The sequence below is a fragment of the Paramormyrops kingsleyae genome, chromosome 14 (genome assembly GCF_048594095.1).
Source record: "Paramormyrops kingsleyae isolate MSU_618 chromosome 14, PKINGS_0.4, whole genome shotgun sequence".
Lineage (NCBI taxonomy): Eukaryota > Metazoa > Chordata > Actinopteri > Osteoglossiformes > Mormyridae > Paramormyrops > Paramormyrops kingsleyae.
In genome coordinates, this window is record NC_132810.1 from 28,300,475 (window position 1) to 28,323,289 (window position 22,815).

Genomic DNA, 22,815 nt, shown 5'->3' on the forward strand with positions numbered 1-22,815 from the left:
CAATTAATTGGTTTTCCACTTTTTCTTATGGGGAAAATTCGCTCAGAACCCGAACTTTTTAGGATTCGGTCCGGAGTTCTGAACGGATTAAGTTCAAGTTCTGAGGTACCACTGTATCTTTCTTGTCTGTATTATTTACCACATAATTTAAATAACCTCATGCTAAATGTAAAAGCTGGTAGCTAAATAGGAACTGTTTTATAATTATTTAGTTTATAATCCGATTAGTCGACTAATCGTTTTAATGATGACTAGTAGTTGCAGCCCTACTAATGAGTTTCAGAACTGAGGTGCCACTGAATTTGTCCTGAGATTGCACTTCACTTTCACATTTCTAGGTGATCCATCTAGTACTTTTAGAAATTGTACAAGTTCGTGAGTGTGGAACAAGTACAGATTAGATGGGCAGAGCAAGTGACAGGGCTGTCTGGGGAATACAATGCTGTTGTTTCGGACAGTACCAATTCTAGTTTAAATTATAATAACTGCAAAAAATTAATGTCCTTGCTGTTTTTTTTTAGATGTCCTCCTAGAACATTTCTTCCAGCACTGTGTAAGATCTTCTTGGATGAGAGTGCCCCAGACAATGTTCTGGAGGTGACAGCCCGCGCCATAACATACTACTTAGATGTTTCTGCGGAATGCACTCGGAGGATTGTTGGAGTAGATGGTGCCATCAAAGCCCTATGCAACCGGTTGGTGGTTGTAGAGTTGAACAACAGGACCAGTCGAGACCTGGCAGAGCAGTGTGTCAAGGTACTGCAGGCGCCTCCTTCCTGCATGTGGTGTTCTGTATTATATAAATATAATGTACTATTAACACTGTTTTTTGTAGATTTTAAAATTGCCCAAGTATGTTTATACATCATGAGGTGTTTGTAGAATATGCTTGTTTATTTGTGTATTTGCACATTTGTCAGGTGCTGGAGCTGATATGCACACGGGAGTCTGGTGCTGTGTTTGAGGCAGGGGGCCTTAACTGCGTCCTGACCTTCATTCGGGACAGTGGTCACTTGGTACACAAAGACACGCTGCACTCAGCGATGGCTGTGGTGTCTCGCCTCTGCGGAAAGATGGAGCCTCAGGATGCCTCCCTGGAAACCTGCGTGGAATCTCTGTCTAGTCTGCTTAAGCACGAAGACCATCAGGTTAGGGTTGTGACCTGAACGTCACTGATCCCATTAAGGGGCTCTGCTGTGGAGTACTGATTGATGCCACACAGTTCTTATCATAATGTGAAGCAATAATAAATTCACAGCAGTCATTTGTACAATATTTCAATTTTGTGTGTTCAGGAAAAACATGAGCTTTTCCAATACACCTTGCATTACCTGCAGGTATCTGATGGGGCCCTGCGGTGTTTTGCCTCCCTGGCGGACCGGTTCACACGCCGTGGTGTGGATCCTGCGCCTCTAGCCAAGCATGGCCTGACTGAGGAGCTTCTGTCACGAATGGCCGCAGCCGGGGGCACCGTCTCTGGCCCCTCATCGACATGCAAGCCTGGTAGAACATCCACCGGCGCCACGCCTTCTGCTGCTGACTCCAAACTCAGCAACCAAGTGTCCACCATCGTCAGCCTGCTTTCGACCCTGTGCAGAGGCTCCCCACTGGTCACCCATGTGAGCAACAGGCTTTGTGCTTTTTTATTAGCCTTGATGGGCCCTCCAGACCAAAGCTGGTTGGGTCTGTTTTTATTTAGGGGATATGTTTGCTGACATCATTGGATTCATTGGTTTAACGACAGAACAAAATGTGACCAAACCTTGTTTGCGTGAAAATCCATCAATATCCATAATTTTTTTAAGAACTATATGTTCATTACGATTATTTCTTAATAATAATGATATTGCACATTGGAGACAAATGCAGCACAAAGTGTTTTACAATAAAATTAAAATGCCAAAAAATAGTGGCATAGACAGAATGGTAACTGAACAAGACAAATATCCATCCATCCATCCATTTACTTCCGCTTATCCGAGGTCGGGTCGCAGGGGCAGCAGTCTCAGCAGGGAAACCCAGACTTCCCTCTCCCCAGCCACTTCCTCCAGCTCCTCTGGGGGAATCCCAAGGCATTCCCAGGCCAGCCGAGAGACATAGTCCCTCCAGCGTGTCCTGGGTCTTCCCCGTGGCCTCCTCCCAGTGAGACATGCCCGGAACGCCTCACCAGGGAGGCATCCAGGAGGCATCCTATGCAGATGCTCGAGCCACCTCATCTGGCTCCTCTCAATGCGGAGGAGCAGCGGCTCTACTTTGAGTCCCTCCCGAATGACCGAGCTCCTCACCCTATCTCTAAGGGAGAGCCCAGCCACCCTGCGGAGGAAACTCATTTCGGGCGCTTGCACTCGCGATCTCGTTCTTTCGGTCACTACCCACACCTCGTGACCATAGGTGAGGGTAGAAACGTAGATCGATTGGTAAATCGAGAGCTTTGCCTTTTGGCTCAGCTCCTCCTTCACCACGACAGACCGATACAGCGCCCGCACCGATCTGCCTGTCGATCTCCCGCTTCATCCTTCCCTCACTCGTGAACAAGACCCCGAGATACTTAAACTCCTCCACTTGGGGAAGGACCTGCTCCCCGACCTTGAGAGAGCACTCCACCCTTTTCCGGCTGAGGACCATGGTCTCGGATTTGGAGGTGCTGATTTTCATCGCAGCTGCTTCACACTCGGCTGCGAACTGTTCCAGTGAGAGCCGAAGGTTATGGTCTGATGAGGCCAACAGAACCACATCATCTGCAAAAAGCAGAGACCTAATCCTGAGGTCACCAAACCGGACAGGGAGGCTACCCTCTCGTCTACTGCGGTAAACCGCAATGTACAAGCGCCCAGCCAGGGGGCAATAAGTATGCCCACCCCAGCTCGACACCTCTCCCCGTGAGCAACTCCAGAGTGGAAGAGGGTCCAACCCCCTTCGAGGAGACTGGTTCCAGAGCCAAATACTTAAAGATAATTGTACAAAAAGTACTAATTAAAAACTAAAATAAAATTTGAGCAGTTTTTTAAAACTAGAAACATTGGATGCCTTTCAGATCTTTGGAGCATAAAAACAAAAAGCTGCTTCACTGGTTTTCTTTTAAGGAATGTCTAGTAGACCAGAACTTGGGCACCTTCCATCCATCCATCCATTTCCTGCTGCTGATCTGGGGTCTGGTTGCGGGGGCAGCAGTCTAAGTAGGGATGCTCAGACCTCCCTCTCACCAGCCAGCTCCTCCAGGGAAATATGAAGGGGTTCTCAGGCCAGCTGAAAGATAAAATCTCTCCAGTGTTTCCTGGGTCTGCCCCGGGGCCACCTCCTGGTTGGTCATGCCCAGAACACCTCCCGAGAGAGCCGTCCTAGATAGATGCCTGAACCACCTCAACTGGCTCTTTTCGATGTGGAGGAGCAGCGGCTCTACTTTGAGCCCCTCCCGAATGTTCAAGCTCCTCACCCTATATCTAAGGCTGAGCCCAGACACCCTACAGAGGAAACTCATTGAGAGTGGGAACGTAGATTGCCTGGGAAATCGAGAGCTTTGCCTTCCAGCTCGGTTTCCTCTTCCCCATGACAGAAGGGTACAGCATCCACATTACTGCTGACAATGCACTGATCCATCTGTTGATCTTCCTCTTACTTCTTCCCTGAATTCCCCTGAGATACTTAACATAAACCAAGTGGAGGAGTTTAACACAGAAGTTCAATAATTGATCCCCACTCGGATTCTGATCAGGCAGGCCATTCCTCCCAGTCACACTCAGTATCTCCCTCACCAGCTCATCCCCCGTTCCCACCAGAGAGGTTACACTCCCTGTGCCGAGAGCCAGTTTAGGTTGCCGATGATCAGTTCATCGAGGCTCCTGCCTTTGACCAACACCCGATCTACACAAAATTGGGCATCTTAAAAATTTTGGAGTCTAAGATACAGGGATGTATTAAGGTACTAAATCATTAAGAATTTTAGAAACCAAAGAAATGGTTTTAAAATTATATTTAAACAGAAGGGCAGTGCAATTATGGTAAGAATTCTTTAGTGTGTGAACATTCCTGCTGCATCCTGTTCTTTTTTTCCATACTTCTGTAAACAAAACATTAGAGTGGTCCAGGTGAGAAAAGATGAAAGCATGAATCAACTGCTCAGCATCACACAGCATTTGGTTGGGTTTTGCTGTGTTCCTTAATTCAAATTCAAAATGCTTTTATTATCCCAGAGAAAATTGCTTGTGATTACAGAGCACAGCAACACTGAACGGACACAGAATGGTTGTAACATGCTGCAGCTAGACTTACACCTACACAATGGTGAAAGAAGTGGAAGAAGGCACACAGTGATGCTGTCAGTGTGTATCAACTTACGCTTTGGTCTGTTGAGCCACATGTCCTAGTCTAATTCCTTTTTCCTCTATTCTTCACTTAGCTAAAACAATTATTTATACAGTTATTGATTCTAGATAGGTGTAAAGTACTGGTATTATCAGGTGTTACAGATATATATTGCTGATGATATATATACTGTATGTATGTATGTGCATATATATATATATATATATATATATATATACATACATACACACACACACACACACACACACACACACACACACACACACACACACACACACACACAGTCGAACTTCGTTACAACGTACCTCGGGGGACATTAAGAATTTGTACATTATAACCATAGTACGTTGTAACCAAGTCCCTCAAAATGAATGATGGAACACAAAATGTATATAAAAAAACTTTTATAAAACACCCCTCAAGTTGACACTATGACATACAGCTTGTGTAGTTTGAAGAATACAGTTCCTATTCTAAATAGGAACTATATTCTTCAAACTATGTTAATATCAGTTACTCATAGACAGCCGACATAACGCAAAATCCACTGCCGGCTTATCGTTCAAATAGCCATACTGTAACCTAATGTCAAACCGAAATTATGCAGCTGTATGATTCAATAGGCTGAAATAAAATTTCGATACCATGACACCATGCAAAACCATGAAAAAACGGGGGCTGCATGCAAGGAGTCCGGCCGGCGTGGAATGCTTCGTGTGGATAGGTTCATACAGTTAGGCGTTGCTAAGGGATGTAGATGGCCGGCAACAGCCGATTCGGAATTGTGCGCGCGCTCGGAAGATGAGGCTGTACGTTGTAAGTTTGCCTATTTTCCTCTGAAAATCATACGTTATATTGAAGTTTACGCTGTAAAGGTGTACGTTCTAAGCGATACCGGCAAATGGAATAATGCATTACGCGAATTCGGGACATTGAAATTTGAACGTTGTATTGGTGTAAACGTTATAAACGGGGTACGTTGTACAGAGGTTCGACTGTATATATATATATCTCATCTGCATTACTATGGAAGTAAACCCCATGAATGGAGGTAATTGACCTCATAACTACATAAGCAAGGAGACTAAAAGTGGACTAAATACAGAGCCCTGTGGCACTCCATGAAAAATTCCATGTCTTTTGGAGATTTGTTCACCTAGAGTGACAAATTGCCTTCCTCTTAAATGTATCATAGAGTATAATAGTTTTTCCAGTGTAGTTTTTGCAATGAATCAGCAATAAATGGCTGATTGTCCTTTTCAATCATATACATTATTTTTTTAGTGATGTCCGTAGCTCTGGTACTGTTAATCTTTAATAAATATTAAATATCTCCTAGCAGTGTCGACCAAAATTGACAAAAAAAGACCAATACTGATATGGTAACTGATGTATCATGCATCTCTTATTTTTACTAATGCACTTTGGCTGCATGATGATGTAGTTACTCAAATTTGTGAAATTTATGTTCTGTTTCTTCAGCATGAGTTTCTTTACAGCTGTTTGGATCTCATCGGCAAATGTACCTTTTTCCAGGCATTTATGCCAAGCACATTGTCATTGAGGCTTTCATCTGTTTTTGCATTGTGATTTTTCTTTATTAGACCTATATCATCATATAATCATCATATAATATGAATTATTCAGTAATGCAGCTGAATGGCTGAAGGTTCCATTTCGTTTATTCAACAGTGAATGTCAATTTTCTGAGCCTTCTGTGTGTTAGTATAGATTTTTTTGTATGTACACTTTCAGTAGTTCAGTGGGGTGACTTTCTTTTGACTGAAATGATGGGGCCCTGTGGTGTTACTCCCAAAATACCTCTTTTGTCCAGATTTTTTCTTTTTGCCTGTGAAAAATCTATCCCCTTTAAGACTAGTAAGTTAATCAGGTATATTGTTTTGTTGTTGGTCAGGTTTCTTTATTAAGTTGATTTTTATCTGCACTAGAGGTCGACCGATATGGGTTTTTCAATAGCCGATGACGATGTTTAGGAGTCAGGGTCAGCCGATGGCCGATATATGCTGCCGATATTTTTTGGCCGAAAATTGGACGTTTTCCCCTCTATTTGCATGATAAAATATCACATTAATAATAACAAACGATACACAAAATTTCTCAACTTAGCATTTATTGAATACTGACTTATGTAAATTTAAATATAAACTTAAATAACAAAAACACAATACAACTTATAAACAACTTAAACTTATAAACAATAAAGATTGCAGCATCAGAATCTCTTTAGCAGCAAACTCATTCTTCAGCTCCCAAGCTCACCAGTCTGCTGCAGATATTGCACCTGGCTTTTCCTGGTGTTGGCTTTGTGAAATGCTGCCATACAGGATTAGATTTTTGTTCAGCCATCAGACAGCAATTACTGAAACAGAAGAATAAATGCAAGGTTAGAATTTTTATTATAGTACCTTCATCTTCAATTCATTCTACTATTCCAGTATTCCATGCACATTAAAACAATTACACTCTAATACATTTTGAAGAAAAAAAAAACACTAAGTGCATCATGGTATGATGAGTAGTGTACACTAACATGTTGTTTCTGTTATTAGCAGACAGATAGCTTAAAGCCAAATTCACAATCAGAATCTAGTGATCCCGGAAAATAAAATAAAATAACTGTCGTATTGCACAGCCTTGTATGCAAGGACAACATAAGCCCCTAGTGATTGTGACATTGTCTACGTATAAGCCCGTATAAAGGATAGACATGTTTAATGAGCAAACTAACTGCGCAAAGTCTTGCACTTTTTTATCTAGACGTCTGACAAATTGTTTGAATCTCCGGTCTCAAATGAAAAAAAAGTTGCACAGAAGGACCATTGTCAGCATCAGCTCAAGTAAATGGTAACCACGCTTTCGAACAAATACTTTTCTCCGCCATGCATTGTTCTTAGCAGCTCTGTGTCTCCGAGGACGGCGCTGTCTGTGATCAGGGCAGAGTAACGCAACTCTCACACACGCTGCAGTATTTGAGAGCTGCCTGCTCCGCCCCACACACTCACAGAGTGAAACTCTCCGACACAAGAAAAAAAACATAACTGATAACATCGGGCTGATATGGTAATAATTAAAATGTTAACAATTAAAATGACTTTTAACGATTAAAAAACGTCTGTGAGCCCACCAATAAGCGCACAAAACGAACTCTATTAGAATCAATGATCCTTAATGTTACCTGTAAGCTACAGTTGGTTGAAGGCTCATTATCATTACCCCAGTTCCCAATAGCGTAATTCGCGTTTTCTTTTAAAGCAACATTTCATAGCAAACTACTTAAATAAACAGGTCATTGAAAGATCAGAATTTAAGCCTTACCGTTTTATCCCAGGACTCTTCCAAAACTTCTGGCTGTGGTCCTGCACAAGGCCACATGGGTCACGTGTTCCACAGCAACAATAACACTGGGCTGCCCACAGACGTGCCTGTCTGAAAATCGGCGTAGTGCACTCGGATATCGGCCGATGCCGATACATTAAAAAATGCTAAATATCGGCCCGATATATCGGCCGGCCGATATATCGGTCGACCTCTAATCTGCACCACATTGTCGCTGTCCAGTGAAAACCATGTCCTCTTTTTGGTGATTCTGACTCCTTACCATAGATGTATTTGTCCATTCTTCTCTCTACTGTTTGACATTCCAATGAATCAATGTTTTATGAAGTTGCCATACTTGGCACACTTCACACAGCACCACTACAGCGCAGGCGCGTGTGCACGCATGCACACGCACGCACACACTTGAGCAGCCCCTCCCCTCCTCTCAATAGCCGCTGAATGCATTCGTGCTGGTTAGCACACACATAACGAGTTGGCCAAACATGGCATATGCTGCAGTTGAAGGCACTTTGCAAGCTGCTTTAGTAAAAAAAAAAAACAAGATGCAAAAGTGCTGTTTGGAAGTTTTTTGCAGACAAGCATGAAAAGTCTAAGGATGTCGATAAGCCTCTATGCCAGGGGTATTCAACTAAAATTTAAAGAGGTCCAGTTAGAGAAAATTTCTTGACGCAAAGGTCCGGAATATCATGTCTGACTATTTAGTGTGATATATATTTAAGTAGCCTATTAGTTGTATCAACATTGCATGTAAGCAATACCTGACTGTCAAATCAAATTAATTCAATATAATTCAAAAACTTTTTGACAGTATTTATTGTCACGTGACATAGAACTAAACATATATATATGAATGCCGATATGTATAAACAGTGCATTTTACTTTTCATTTCAGATAAACGCGGGGTTGCCAACTTCCGCCAGCTGGCTGGAGTGAGATTTTTAATTCGAGATGTCTGCACACATATATAACAATTCTTACCTTCTAAATAGTCTACTTTTGTATTTAACCGTATAAATACACTTTTGACGTAGCTAATTTTGGTTTTGTAATGGAATTATATAGATTTGCTGTAATATTTTCTGCGTGAGTCTGACAGCGTGTCATGCCAGATGCTTGAGATTTGGCAACCCTGAAAATGGACATTTTTTTTGTTTTACCTGAGTTGATTTATATTAACATTACTTTATACAGTAGCTAAAAATTGCAAACTTCAATGAACATGAAATCACCAATAAACTACATCTATTTATCCAACATGTTATATAATACATACTGTGTTTTTTGAAAACTTTTCAGCTGTAGGATTTCAGGACAGAGCAGTCTCTCTGTTAGGAACATTATGGCTTTTTGGTTGCGGGTGTTAGCTTCACTGCTGCTATTAACACTTATGGCATATTAGCAAACAAAGGGCTACATACACTGAACTACGTCTTGCTTGGCGGTTAAAGGCGGTTGATGTTCATTGGCGTGAGAAGTGGCAGTTATAGTGCTAAACCACTACCGAAAAGATGACAAAAGCTGCGCCGGTAAAATAGAAGTGCCCTGTAAGGTTTAAATCATAACTTTCTGTTTTGGCTATCGGTCCAGGTCCATATGGTACAGCTTCTGGGTCCTAACCCAGACCGTGGTCCACCTCTGCTCTATGCAAACAGTACTACAAAGTTGTGGTTACAAAGTCAAGTAGCACGTCAAACTTGGCGAAGCATTTCAAAGACCGTCATCCCGGTCTTTATGAGAAATTGCGCGAGGTTAGTAAAGCTCGCGTTCCAGTAGCACTGAACTAATAAACACTTATTAAAAATGTTACCTTGGCCGGCGCACACCTTAACATTAGCCGTTTATCTATATGCGGTTAGACAACAAACAGGTTAGCAGTATGCTATCATGGTAGCGGATAGGCGCAATGGCTAATAAAATAATATAATGTGGGAACAATGCAAAAACGTAAACAAAACAAAAAAAGTGTCCTGTAAAATGTGGTAAACGCCCAGTCATACTTTAAAAAAAAAAAAAAAAAAAAATACCGTTGTATATCGGGAAACCGATATAACTTTTAAAAATACCGTGATAAAATTTTTTGGTCATACCGCCCAGCTCTTGTTGTAGTAATTAACATTTTGATCATGATGTTCATTTGTATGAATTACTTTATATTGTTAATTTGATCAACTTAACAAGCAATCTGGCTATCAATGTTAATTAACATTATTATTAATTGTGAATATGAAGTAGGATTAGTTTTTATCTTGTTGACTTCGACATATCTGGCAACAATCCACACAAGTGTATTTAAAACATTAAACCATTCTCTGATGACTGTCTAAGAATGTTTCTATTTGTAATTCTAAAGGTCTCTCATCACTTTATTTTGGGTTTATTTTGTGACGTAGTTTCTGACGTATTTCACGCTCCTGAAATAATGGAATTTTGGATATATGTGGTTTTCATCGGATAGCGATGATATGTGCAGTTAGTAGTGCCTGCTGGCTGTGGGTGGGAGGGTGGAAAAAAGAACAATCAGAGACAGAGAATGAGCTGCTAATGGGCCTGAATGAACTTAGTGCTGTTGATTTAAGTCACTGTGCTATTCACTATTGTCTGTGTTCAGGACCTGCTGCGCTCCGAGTTGCCCGACTCCATGGAGAGTGCACTGCAGGGCGATGAGCGCTGTGTGCTGGACACCATGCGGCTCGTGGACCTGCTTCTTGTGCTGCTGTTCGAGGGCCGTAAGGCTCTGCCAAAGTCCACCGCTGGCTCCACGGGCCGCATTCCTGGCCTCCGCAGGCTCGACAGCTCAGGGGAACGCTCACACCGACAGCTCATTGACTGTATCCGCAGCAAGGACACCGACGCGCTTATTGACGCCATCGACACTGGAGGTACTTGCTCACTTCCTGGGAGCTTTGTGGATTTATGAAAAGGGGATTTTGAGGACATTCTCAGATTTTACTGTATGTTGTTTGTGTGCAGTTTTTGTAGTTTTTGCAAGTGAATTTTTAAAATTCTTTTGAGAGTATAGTTTTTCTGTTGATTTCTCCATTTTTTTTCTTTTAGCTTTTGAAGTGAATTTCATGGATGATGTAGGACAGACTCTCTTAAACTGGGCTTCAGCGTTTGGCACACAAGAAATGGTATGTTAAAATGTTTTCTTTTGTTCTATATTAAAAAGATACAATAAAGGAATATTAGCATGACAAAAAATAGTATTATTCTTGAAGTTGCAAAGCAGAATATTGGAATTGGGTTACACTGCGGACACAAATATAGCATGAGGGGTGCGTCCCGAAGGTTGAACCAGTGTTAATTTAAAGAAAATTATTAGTCAGTGACAATTTTTTCATTGACAAAAACAAGACAATAATAAAATACAAAATAATATGAGTCAAAAATTACTAAATGTACTGATGCTTTAATCATTGAATAAAAATTAGATGAATATATCAGGAAACACATTTTAAATTGAACCAACCAGAAGTAGTTGCACATCATTTGGTTAATGTTGCTCTAACTGGTTTCTAGCATGTAAACCATGTATCAATCTGACAAGTTGAAACCATGCAGTTTTGCCTTTGAGGTCTTTCTGTAAACTATTTTACCATCATTTCTGCGCCACAGTGGGTTTTAGACAGGGAAAAACGTGCTAAGTCTCACATTTGAAGCGAAAGAAAACAAGCCTCAGTGCAAACCCTAAGAACATAAAATTTACAAACGAGAGGGGGCCATTCGGCCCATCAAGCTGGTTTGGGGAGAACTTAACTAATAGCTCAGAGTTGTTAAAATCTTATATAGCTCTGATTTAAAGGAACCCAGGGTCTTAGCTTCCGCTACAGTAGCAGGAAGACTATTCCATACTATAACTACACGCTGTGTAAAGAAGTGCTTCCTCAAATTTGTTTTAAAATGTTCTCCAGCTAATTTCCACTTATGGCCACGAGTTCTAGTATTTAAACTAATATTGAAATAGCCATTTGGCTAAACAGCATCCAGACCCGTTAGAATCTTTTAGACCTGGATCATGTCCCCCCTTTGCTCAAGGCTAAACAGATTCAGCTTAGCTAATCTCTCCTCATAAGACATTCCTCTAAGACCAGGAATCATTCTCGTAGCCCTCCGTTGCACCTTTTCTAAGGCAGCAATGTCCTTTTTAAGGTATGGTGAAACCTGCACACAATATTCTAGGTGGGGTCTTACCAAGGAATTATATAAATGTAACATCACCTCCCTTGACTTAAACTCCACACACCTAGAGATATAACCCAACATTCTATTGGCCTTTTTTATTGCTTCCCCACACTGGTGAGAGTGGGAATTGGAAGCATCAACATACACACTGAGATCTTTCTCGTAATCAGCTACCTTTATTTCAGTGGAACCCATAAAATATCTGTACTTTATATTTCTGCTCCCTGCATGGATTACCTTACATTTATCTGTGTTAAATTTCATCTGCCAAGTATCAGCCTAGTCGCTAATTAAATCCAGATCCTGTTGTAGCCTCTCTGCTGCTAGAATAGTATCTGCTACACCACCCACCTTGGTGTCGTCTGCAAATTTAACCAGTTTACTATATGTATTGGTGTCAATATCATTAATGTAAATTAATGGGAAGCAACCATTTTAGAATTAGTGCAATGTTTCATATTACTAGCTTGATAGTTAAATTTGTATCCTTAAAGACTTCCTGTTCCAACCTAATGCCTTGCCGTAGCCGCTTTACCGATGTTTACTTCAGCAATCTGTACAGAGGATATAGGGAGATCTGTGTGTGTCTGTGTGTCGGGGGTATTGGGAAGGGCATGAAAAGGGGGGGTCTGGCAGGAAAAGTTTGGGTTTAACAATGGTTAAATAAATTGAACCTGAGTTGTTGAATTCAAAGGTCTTATTCAGAGAATATAGCTTTTAATGGATGAACATGAATTGCCTTATCTGTTTACTAAAAATATTCTGAAACTGTACAAATGATATCTATAATGACCTCAAATGGCATCTTATACTCTGTGCTTATTCTTATGAAGTTATTTTAAAAATTAACCATATTGAAACCATTATTCTGAATAGGAACTATATTCTTCAAACTAGGTTAATATCAGACAACCGACATAACGCAAAATCCACTGCCGGCTTATCGTTCAAATCGCCTTACTGTAAGTCGGCTGCCTTCGTACTCGGCCATGATCTTGTTTGCGTTATGTATGATTGTGGAGATTGTACTCCTCGCCAATCCATTATCCTCGTTTAGTTTTGTTTGCGAAACCCCTTTACGATAATTCTGAATTATTTCCACCTTGTCAGTCAACGAAATCTATATAATTTTTTGCCATATCGTCCAGTCCTAACCTGAACAGCAGACAAGATCCAATGTATGTCCCTTAGAATGTGTAGGAAAATCTATATACTGCTGAAGTCCAAAACTGTCCAAGCATGACAAAAAATCCTTTGCGAGTGAGTTATTTTCAGTGTCCACATGGATATTAAAATCCCCAAGTAGGATTATGTTGGCTGACAAATAGCATAGAGAGGCAACATAGTCTGAGAATACACTCAGGAAAAGCGGATTTGGTTTTGGTGGGCGGTAAACAGCAGCTATGATAGTAGGTATACATCAATTAACATTCAGAGTCATTGATTCAAAAGATTGGTATTCAGTGTTAGGAAACGAGTTGACCTTATAGTTCTTATTATAGAGAATAGCAAGACCACCACCTCGACCTGAAGTACGAACTTGACAGGCATAGACAAACCCAGGAGGTGAGGTGTAGTTCAGTTCAACAAAATCCCCGGGCTGTTGCCATGTTTCAGTCAGACATAGAAAATCAAAACCAAGATCTGTTACTAATTCACTTATCAAAGAACCCTTGTTAGTTAATGAACGAACATTAAGTAATCCAAAATCGATGCTATCCTGTGATCCATGGACAACCTGTCTAGGTAAACTGACAAGCACAGAGTGATCAATAGGACGTCTTTTGCATTTTCTGTGAGGACGCTTATGAGTTTCTGTGAGGACGCTTATGAAAGGATGGAATAGGGTTAGCATTATCCTGGTAAGAGTTCCTGATTGAACCGTGATGGGAAAATATTCTATAATATTTGTGATGTCTATCCATCATGTTGTCAGAGGTTCTGTCCGCAATTTGATCATTGGAAGAGGTGCAGAGGGAATATAAAAAAAGATCAGATGTCTGCTGATGTCCTACAAGTTCCTGCTCATGGGGCACACTAACTATTCTATTAGAATGAGCAGTTGTAGCCAGTCATGTTGCCTGCACATTGAGAACGTTGTAGAATATGTTATTCCTTAAGATACGTCCACCCAGCCTACTAGGATGGACACCATCTTTAAAATAAAAGGAGGGACGATTCCAAAACAAATTAAAATTGTTAATAAAAACAGCATTATAAGCAGCACAGGCAGAGTTAAGCCATGTATTAAGATTCAGGATGTGGCTAAAACGGCCGTCGCCCCGGCCAAGCAGTGGAATAGGCCCAGAAATAAAAATGCGCTTACCACAGTCTTGAAGCATGCGCAGGAGCTCGGAGAAGTCCCCTTCAAGAATCTCAGAGGTCCGGTTAGTGACATCATTACCACTGACATGTATAATTACAGTACTAGCAGAGGTGTGTCTATCCAGGAGACGGGGAATCTGTTTGAGGATATTGACCTGTGCACCCGGGAACCAGTACGTCACAGCAGATTTTCTCCTAATGCGCCATTACTATTGAGTCACCTACTATTATTGTTGTTGGGGAAACTTGGTGAGCAGATGATGATGCATTAGCATTAGGTTGCTGTGGAGACACATTTCTCCTAATGCGAGGGAAAATGGCTGCATCTGAGACAGGAAGAGTAGTCACAGCTGGTGCAGAGTGAGAATATCCACTGGAGTGACGGAGCACAGCATCCTTTAACATTCTACAACGAGAGGAGGACTTTAATAGTTGCGTTGATGGCGTTTCCCCTGTCCTCTGCCAGGCAATGTTCTTCGACCGTGCGAGCGCCGTATTATCGGCTGGGGCGTCCGGCACGACCATAAGTGGGTGCCATAGAAGACTGGGTAGGCATGAATCAAGTAGAAATAAATAAATAAAATGAGTCGACTAGCTTGTCGACTAAAAACAAGGCTGGGACTCAGTCCCCGGTCTAGAGTTACAGTGTTAAAATGCTGCAGTATTAAAAAATTAATGCAATAAATTTCATCTGACACTCATATGGTTTATGTTAATTACCAAGACTTACTAAGTGATTTTTTTCCACTAATGAATTTGTTTGCCTTAGGTCTGAGGTACCCCACTGTTTCATTAAGAGAAGTGTGCATATCTTGCTAAAGTAACCTATGTATAATGGTGAAATTGGGCTGGGCTATATGAAGCAAAACCCCAATCTTGATACTTTTAGGCAGAATAGAAATACCTGATGTATACAGTATAGATATTTTCATTATTGCAAACAGAAGTCTCAAAATAAAGTCAAAAGTAAACTATGCCTAAGCTTATATCTGTGTTAATGGGGGTTTAATAAAGCCTCCACACTCTTAAAACAGAAGGTGAATGTTTATTAACAAAAAAAACTAAAATCTAAATCTCATACCAATTTGCAAAGTGGCTCTAAAAACAGAAACCTGACGACCATTTAAAGTGCTCTTAACTGGAAAGACCTTCATTTTAAGTTAATTCTCTTAAAATAAATCAAATATTGTAAATGATAATATTTTTGAGGGCAGATTTTACACTTGACCCTTACAAGGCATACGCGTACTCATCAAGGCCGAGATGCGGTACCACCAAAAATTGGAGTGGCATTACGGTGACCCTTTGTCATGGGACTATTTGTTTATGTATGGTAGTTAGTATTAAAGTAACATCTGATTTTGTTAAGAATGAATGGCTGGAAGAACTCTATATTTGCAGATGCAAGAGAGAAAATATTGCGAGCACTATTGTGTCCCTCTGTGTACAGCGTCGTCAAAATTTAATGGCAGTTTGTTCACATGATACTGCTTTTTTAGAAACAAAGTACAATGAAACTCTAACTTGAAATTCTGACTTGTCTGTTTTCATAAGCAATATTATTTTCAGTATAGTTTATAATTCTTTTTATAAAATTAGCTGAGAGCATGGGGTTTATGTTTAGCTAGAACACTTATATTGTTAATGGAAACAAAACTTAGCAATTTGTGCAGTTTGAATTACTGCTTCTTTTCAGAATTATCTAGTATACGTTTAACATTAGTTTAACCCTCTGGGGTCTAGGGGTAGGAAACACACTTTCACTGACTGGGGCATGATCACACATTTCTTCAAATATCATAAACTTAATTCATGGCAAATAAATTATTTCTTATATATTTGTTTTGCCATTACACTCATCTTTATTTTAATATATATTGTAAATATGTCAGATTTTTGTTAAGTTTGAAATTTTACATCAAATTATAGACATTTCAAAATGCAGTTTGGAACACTTGCAGAAACATTATAAAAGTACATAGTAAGCAATGTTGGCAGTTTGTTTTGATCCCAGATATCTGATCACCAAAGTCTTGGCTACATGAAGATGACTAAATGGTGTAGATGCAACATTCATTTGGATAAATAAATAAGAAAAACCTAAGTCATGTCACTATTTCTGGCTCCTTTCATTGAATATGTAGCAACTTTCATGTGTATGAATGAGCCATTGTCACCTGGCCACGTCCCCAACCCCCTTTTATGGTGCTGAAGGGGATGTATCTGGATCGCGTTTCACCGTTGCGCTGTTAATCAAATTACCATGCGAATGCGATTTGAATACGCGCTAATGCGGCTATTTAGAATGTGAATAGCGATCTTCGGGTGAGAGCGGTACTACACGCCCCCGATGCAGGGAAAACAAAGTAAGATGACATGGTTTACTTTTTTGCCGATTTAACCTAAGTAAAAAAACTTTAATACTTCCGACAATGGACGTTTTGAAAAGAACACAGATTACGGATTTAGCCAGCATTTTTTTCATGATTCTACATTAAGATTTCAGCGAGATATAAACTGAAATAGACGCGAAAAGTACGCGATGTCGCCGACGACATACTCGACCCCAGAGAGTTAAAGTTTACGCTGCCATTTTTGCATGAGCTTGCATGTGCTCTTAAAGCCATTCCTAATCATTTTCATTCTTGCTATTTAAATCACTCACGAATAGACATGTTGAACTTTATTTCTTTATAAATACTGCAATACTTATTGCAGAAATTGATGTATTTCAACAACAATGTCATGCAGCCTAATTATGAAATACTGCTATGAGATATCTAACAACATACAATGCAACATTCAACATGGGGTAGTAAAAGTGATATGTGGCAGAGCGAAGTACAATGTGGAGCAGTGGTTAGAATACAGAGAATGCTGCTGCAGTATTAGTATTAAAAAATTAGCAACTTGTGGAGGCAGTGAGTGTACATCATTTCATGTCACAACCTCATACAAAACAAGTGAGACCAGAAAAGGGGCTGACCAAGATGGATTTCTTGCACTGCCCCCTGGTGGACATGACCTTTAATCCTACAGACAGAGGTAAACTATGTGTGCAAGTGCGGTTAGTACACAGTTCACTCCTTGTGTTGCGTGCACTTCGTGTTGTGTATATTGGTGGCCTAAGTTGTGAACCTGTTGTCAGTGTTCTAAGACTACATGAATCTCCATCAAATTCCCTGATAAGACCCTAACTGATTTGATTTTGGCTGTGGATTCTGAGAGTCATTGCAGAATCACGACTGTAGAGCCTCTCATTGCTTGCAACCAGGAAGGAATATTATTGGATTCTATTAAATATCTGCAAGTTGAGTCTCTGTGTGTTTTTTTTCTGTCCAGGTGGAGTTTCTTTGCGAAAGGGGTGCTGATGTGAACAGGGGTCAGAGGTCCTCTTCATTACATTATGCTGCCTGCTTTGGACGGCCACAAGTAGCAAAGGTATTGGATAAACACTGTACAGAGCTTTGGGAGCTTACTTGTGTTGTAAATAAGGACTTCATATAATATGCATGCCTTTAAAATCTATTTGCTGTAGACTTTATTGCGACATGGAGCCAATCCAGACTTGAGGGATGAAGATGGAAAAACACCACTTGATAAAGCAAGGGAGAGGGGACACAGTGAGGTCGTAGCTATCCTACAGTCTCCCGGTGAGGTTACAGAGCACAGATGATTATATATTGTATAATCACTATACCGTATGATTTCTGTTTTATCTTGTTTTGTCGTCTTTCATCTTGCACATCATGGCTCTGAAATATGTGACTTTCTATGACAGGAGACTGGATGTGTCCTGTCAACAAAGGAGATGATAAGAAAAAGAAAGATTTAAACAAGGAGGAAGACGAGAGCAATGAACCAAAGGGGGATCCTGAAATGGCACCTATCTACCTGAGGAGGCTGCTTCCAGTATTTGCACAGACTTTCCAGCAAACCATGCTGCCCTCCATTAGGTATAGTTTGTCAAAATGAATATATCTGCAAATGGCTACATTTGCTGTATTCACATGATGAATTCCATTCCCAATATAATCTGAGTTCGTCGTCATACAGGAAAGCCAGCCTGGCTCTTATTAGGAAAATGATCCACTATAGCTCGGAAGCGCTTCTGAAAGAGGTGTGTGACTCTGACGCTGGGCACAACCTCCCCACGGTCTTAGTGGAGATCACTGCCACTGTTCTTGACCAAGAGGTAATCTCGAGTCTTTTACTGACATTGTTCAAAAAGCATGTTACTAGTGTGTAAGGCACATTTTTTAGTTAAACGGGTAACACTAAACTTGGTATATGTTTGTGTGTTTTTTTGAGTTGGGGGTGATATCCTGTCTTGTCCTGCTTTGGGCATTATGCTTGCATGTTTTATTTAATGTGAAAAATTAATGCAGGTCAGAAATGCCTTTGTCATTGCTGTTGGTTAATATAGTCTGCTCTCCTACCAAGGATGATGATGATGGACACCTTTTAGCACTGCAAATTATCAGGGACCTTGTTGACAAAGGTGGAGATGTCTTCCTAGACCAGCTGGCCAGACTGGGTGTTATAAATAAAGTTTCCACACTCGCTGGCCCAGTTTCTGATGATGAAAATGAGGAGGAAACTAAGCCGGAGAAGGTAACCAGGGATTGATGATCTTTTCCAAAGTACAGACACTTAGGGATCTAATATGTAATACTGTCCAACTAACAAAGGAAAAACAACAATGTTTAATCAAAATGCTAATGTTTTGAATACATTAAGTATTTTTTTCTTTAAATTCAGTATGTTCATGAACCTCAGTTATTCTGTATCACTCTAATTTTGAATAGTTTTTAACTCATCCCATCTGGAGCTAGAGTGATGTGGTGAAGGGTATTAGAGACATTTAGGATGCATTTTGCATTCATATGCTGTTTCCATTTGTGTAGGAGGATGAACCTCAGGAAGACGCCAAAGAGATACAACAGGGGAAGCCATACCACTGGCGCGACTGGTCCATCATCAGGGGCCGAGATTGTCTGTACATCTGGAGCGATGCTGCTGCCCTTGAGCTGTCCAATGGAAGCAATGGCTGGTTTCGTTTCATCTTAGATGGGAAGCTGGCTACCATGTATTCTAGTGGCAGCCCTGAGGGTGGCTCTGACAGTTCAGGTATGCCCTGCCCACCTAATGCAGTAATTATGCTGTACCTGCTGGCACCTGTTTTTCTCCAAGAAGAAAGCAGTGGAGATGTAAAGACTTTCTGCCAGCTATTAACTGTTTAGCATTTGTTTTGTGTATTTACTTGAGTTTTTGTATCTTCTGTACTGACAAAGTACAGCAGTGATTTTCTAGAACCTGCAACATCTTCATGATGTTAATGGTTAAAATATTTTGGGTGATCTTTGTCCTGAAACAGAGAGCAGGAGTGAGTTCCTCGAAAAGTTGCAGCGAGCGCGGAGTCAAGTAAAGCCAGCCAGTGCCAGCCAGCCTGTCCTGTCAGCAGTGAGCCCCACCAAACTGACTGTGGGTAACTGGTCACTCACTTGCCTCAAAGAGGGTGAGATCGCTATTCACAACTCAGATGGCCAGCAGGCTACTATACTTAAAGAGGACCTGCCTGGATTTGTATTTGAGTCCAACAGAGGAACCAAGCATTCCTTTACAGCAGAAACTTCACTTGGTAAGTTTGTAGGTAAGTGTGCAGGGTGATGATCACCAGTGGCACATATGAGTACACATGACATGTGGCCGTACCTTTTGGAGTGCTCATTTTACCTCATTCTATGTCTAGGATCTGAGTTTGTCACAGGATGGACTGGAAAAAGAGGAAGAAAGCTAAAGTCTAAGTTGGAGAAAACTAAACAAAAGGTAAAACTACAATAAAATCATGGCTCAGCATTAGAGTATTGGCAGCATAATATTAAGAACATAAGAACTATACAAACGAGAGGAGGCCATTCGGCCCATCGAGCTCGCTTGGGGAGAACTTAACTAATAGCTCAGAGTTGTTCAAATCTTATCTAGCTCTGATTTAAAGGAACCCAAGGATTCAGCTTGCACTACGTTATCAGGAAGACTATTCCATACTCTGACTACACGCTGTGTAAAGAAGTGCTTCCTTAAATCCAGTTTGAAATGTTCTCCCGCTAATTTCCACCTATGGCCACGAGTTCTTGTATTTGAACTAATGCTGAAGTAACTATTCGGTTGAACAGCATCCAAACCTGTTAGAATCTTATATACCTGGATCATGTCCCCCCTCAGTCTCCTTTGCTTGAGGCTGAACAGATTTAGCTCAAATAACCTTTCCTCGTATGACATTCCTCTAAGACCAGGAATCATTCTTGTGGCCCTACGCTGCACCTTTTCTAAGGCCGCTATGTCCTTTTTAAGATATGGTGACCAAACCTGTACACAATATTCTAGGTGAGGTCTCACCAAGGAATTGTATAATCTTAGCATTACCTCCCTTGACTTAAACTCCACACATACCCCAACATCCTATTGGCCTTTTTTATTGCTTCCCCGCACTGGCGAGAATGAGACATGGAAGCATCAACATACACACCAAGGTCTTTCTCATAATCAGCTACCTTTATTTCAGTAGGTCCCATAAAATACCTGTACTTTATATTTCTGCTCCCTACATGGAGTACCTTACATTTGTCTATGTTAAATTTCATCTGCCAGGTGTCAGCCCAGTCACGAATTAAATTAAGATCCCGCTGTAGCTGCTGAGCCGCTAGTTCAGTATCTGCTACACCACCCACCTTGGTGTCATCTGCAAATTTCACCAGTTTACTGTATATATTGGTGTCTATATCATTTATGTAAATTAGGAACAAAAGTGGTCCTAAAATTGAACCCTGTGGTACCCCACTATGAACGCAGGCCCACTGTGACATTGAGCCTCTTATAACTACTCGCTGCTTCCTATCCGTTAACCAGTTATCAATCCAGGTCGCTACAGTTCCTAAAATACCTGTCGCTTTGAGTTTAAGTGAGAGCCTCTTGTGGGGAACAACATCAAAAGCCTTTTGGAAATCTAAGTAGATGACATCATATGCCTTCTTATCATCAACTTCCTGAGTAGCTTCCTCAAAAAACTCCAACAGATTTGTTAAACAGGATCTACCTCTCCTAAATCCATGCTGGCTATCCCTCAAAATGTTATTTGAGTCCAGGTAATCTACCATTTTCTCTTTGATTATAGCCTCCATAACTTTACCAGTTATACAAGTTAGACTGATTGGCCTATAGTTTGACAAATTACTTCTATCCTCTTTTTTGAAAATGGGCGTTATGTTGGCATGCTTCCAATCAGAAGGTACCACACCTTCAGATAAGGATTTTTGAAACAGTAATGTTAAGGGTCGGCAAATAATATCCCTCATCTCTTTTAACACTATAGGTAAGATGCCATCAGGACCCTGTGATTTATTTATTTTGAGCTTAGCTAGGCTTTGCAAAACATCAGCTTCAGTTATATACTGTATATATTAGTTATAGACGATGTTGGATTAGTAATAAGAACTGGTAAGTTACTAGTGTCCTCAACAGTGAATACCCGTGCAAAACTATCATTGAACTCATTTACTATGTCAATGTCGTTTTCAATTATAAGACCCTTACTATCCTTACTATTCTAGCAAACATGGTGTTGCCTAGTACTTCAGAAAATATTTAATGATGCTACTTTTCTACCGCTTTTAGAATACTCTTTTTATTTTTACATTTTACATTTTTACCGTTCTGTTGGCCAGTCTTCTTTCCCCGCAGTTGTCGCACGGGTGGAAAGGCAGACGCTAACAGTGATACAGCAGATAATCAGCCATATGTTCCAGACTCATGACTTATGATTTCTAGTAATCTTGTTTGCACTGTGATGTACTGATGAGTCATGTGCTTGCTAGAACAGATCTGCTGGCCATATCTGGGGGGAGGGGGGCTGTAGTATATTGTCCTCAGACTGTGTATACAGTGCTACAGAAGAACTTTGTACTTTATTTTTCCTCTTCAAATTTTGTTTGGTGCTAGGTCACTGCAGAGTGCCTGGCAATGAACAGGCAGATACCACTGCCAAGAAAGCCCTATACTCGAATATATAACAGTGTTTAGTGCCACCCTCACATCTCGAACCTCTACCCATTTCTCATATAATGAACATTTGGAAAGCTGAATGGGATGAAAATATTAATAACAGTCTTTATGTAATCAGTCCAATTATTGGAAAGATAACAAGCATAAACTTTACAAAAAGGTTGGGAGCGGGTCATCTTTGCAAAGTATTGTATGCTAACTAACATAGTTTTACTTACAGATGTAGATCCCCCTGTATGTCCTATATGTAAAACTCCTTTAACTGTTAAACATGTTTTGTTGTATTGTCCTCCTTTTGTCTCCCTTGGATGAAGTTTATTTTACCAAGTATTTAAGAGATTCTGACAGTACTGATTCTAGTTTAATTTGTATTCATGTGCAGGTTAAGGCCATGGCTCGGGATTTGTATGACGATCACTTTAAAGCAGTCGAGAGCATGCCTAGGGGTGTAGTGGTCACCCTCAGGAACATTGCTACCCAGCTGGAGTCTGCGTGGGAGCTGCACACAAACAGACAGGTGGAGCAGCACTTATTCTGGTGTATTTCAGATGTTCCAGCAGCAG

General features: G+C 40.6%; 1 protein-coding gene and 1 long non-coding RNA gene across 11 annotated transcripts in view; one reads left to right on the plus strand and one right to left on the minus strand.

Annotated features, from left to right (window-relative positions):
• The window catches only part of hectd1 (HECT domain containing 1), an 83,101-nt gene that overhangs the window by 32,149 nt on the left and 28,137 nt on the right, over positions 1-22,815 (plus strand). For 6 of the 10 annotated variants that reach the window (XM_023792168.2, XM_023792164.2, XM_023792170.2 and 3 more), the window contains exons 3-16: positions 522-756; positions 921-1,148; positions 1,338-1,619; positions 10,293-10,563; positions 10,739-10,815; positions 17,534-17,632; positions 17,730-17,844; positions 17,973-18,147; positions 18,248-18,386; positions 18,635-18,805; positions 19,099-19,321; positions 19,569-19,844; positions 19,944-20,020; positions 22,635-22,769. In XM_023792168.2, coding sequence (XP_023647936.1) covers positions 522-756; positions 921-1,148; positions 1,338-1,619; positions 10,293-10,563; positions 10,739-10,815; positions 17,534-17,632; positions 17,730-17,844; positions 17,973-18,147; positions 18,248-18,386; positions 18,635-18,805; positions 19,099-19,321; positions 19,569-19,844; positions 19,944-20,020; positions 22,635-22,769 — 2,503 coding nt within the window. The remainder of the gene's footprint in view (positions 1-521; positions 757-920; positions 1,149-1,337; positions 1,620-10,292; positions 10,564-10,738; positions 10,816-17,533; positions 17,633-17,729; positions 17,845-17,972; positions 18,148-18,247; positions 18,387-18,634; positions 18,806-19,098; positions 19,322-19,568; positions 19,845-19,943; positions 20,021-22,634; positions 22,770-22,815) is intronic. The other 4 variants (XM_023792165.2, XM_023792163.2, XM_023792169.2 and 1 more) reach the window with 1 other exon arrangement.
• LOC140578355 (uncharacterized) lies at positions 6,433-7,822 on the minus strand. The gene is made up of 2 exons (XR_011982491.1): positions 7,660-7,822; positions 6,433-6,703 (listed from the first exon to the last, which is right to left on the minus strand). It is a non-coding gene; the product is annotated as an uncharacterized lncRNA (long non-coding RNA).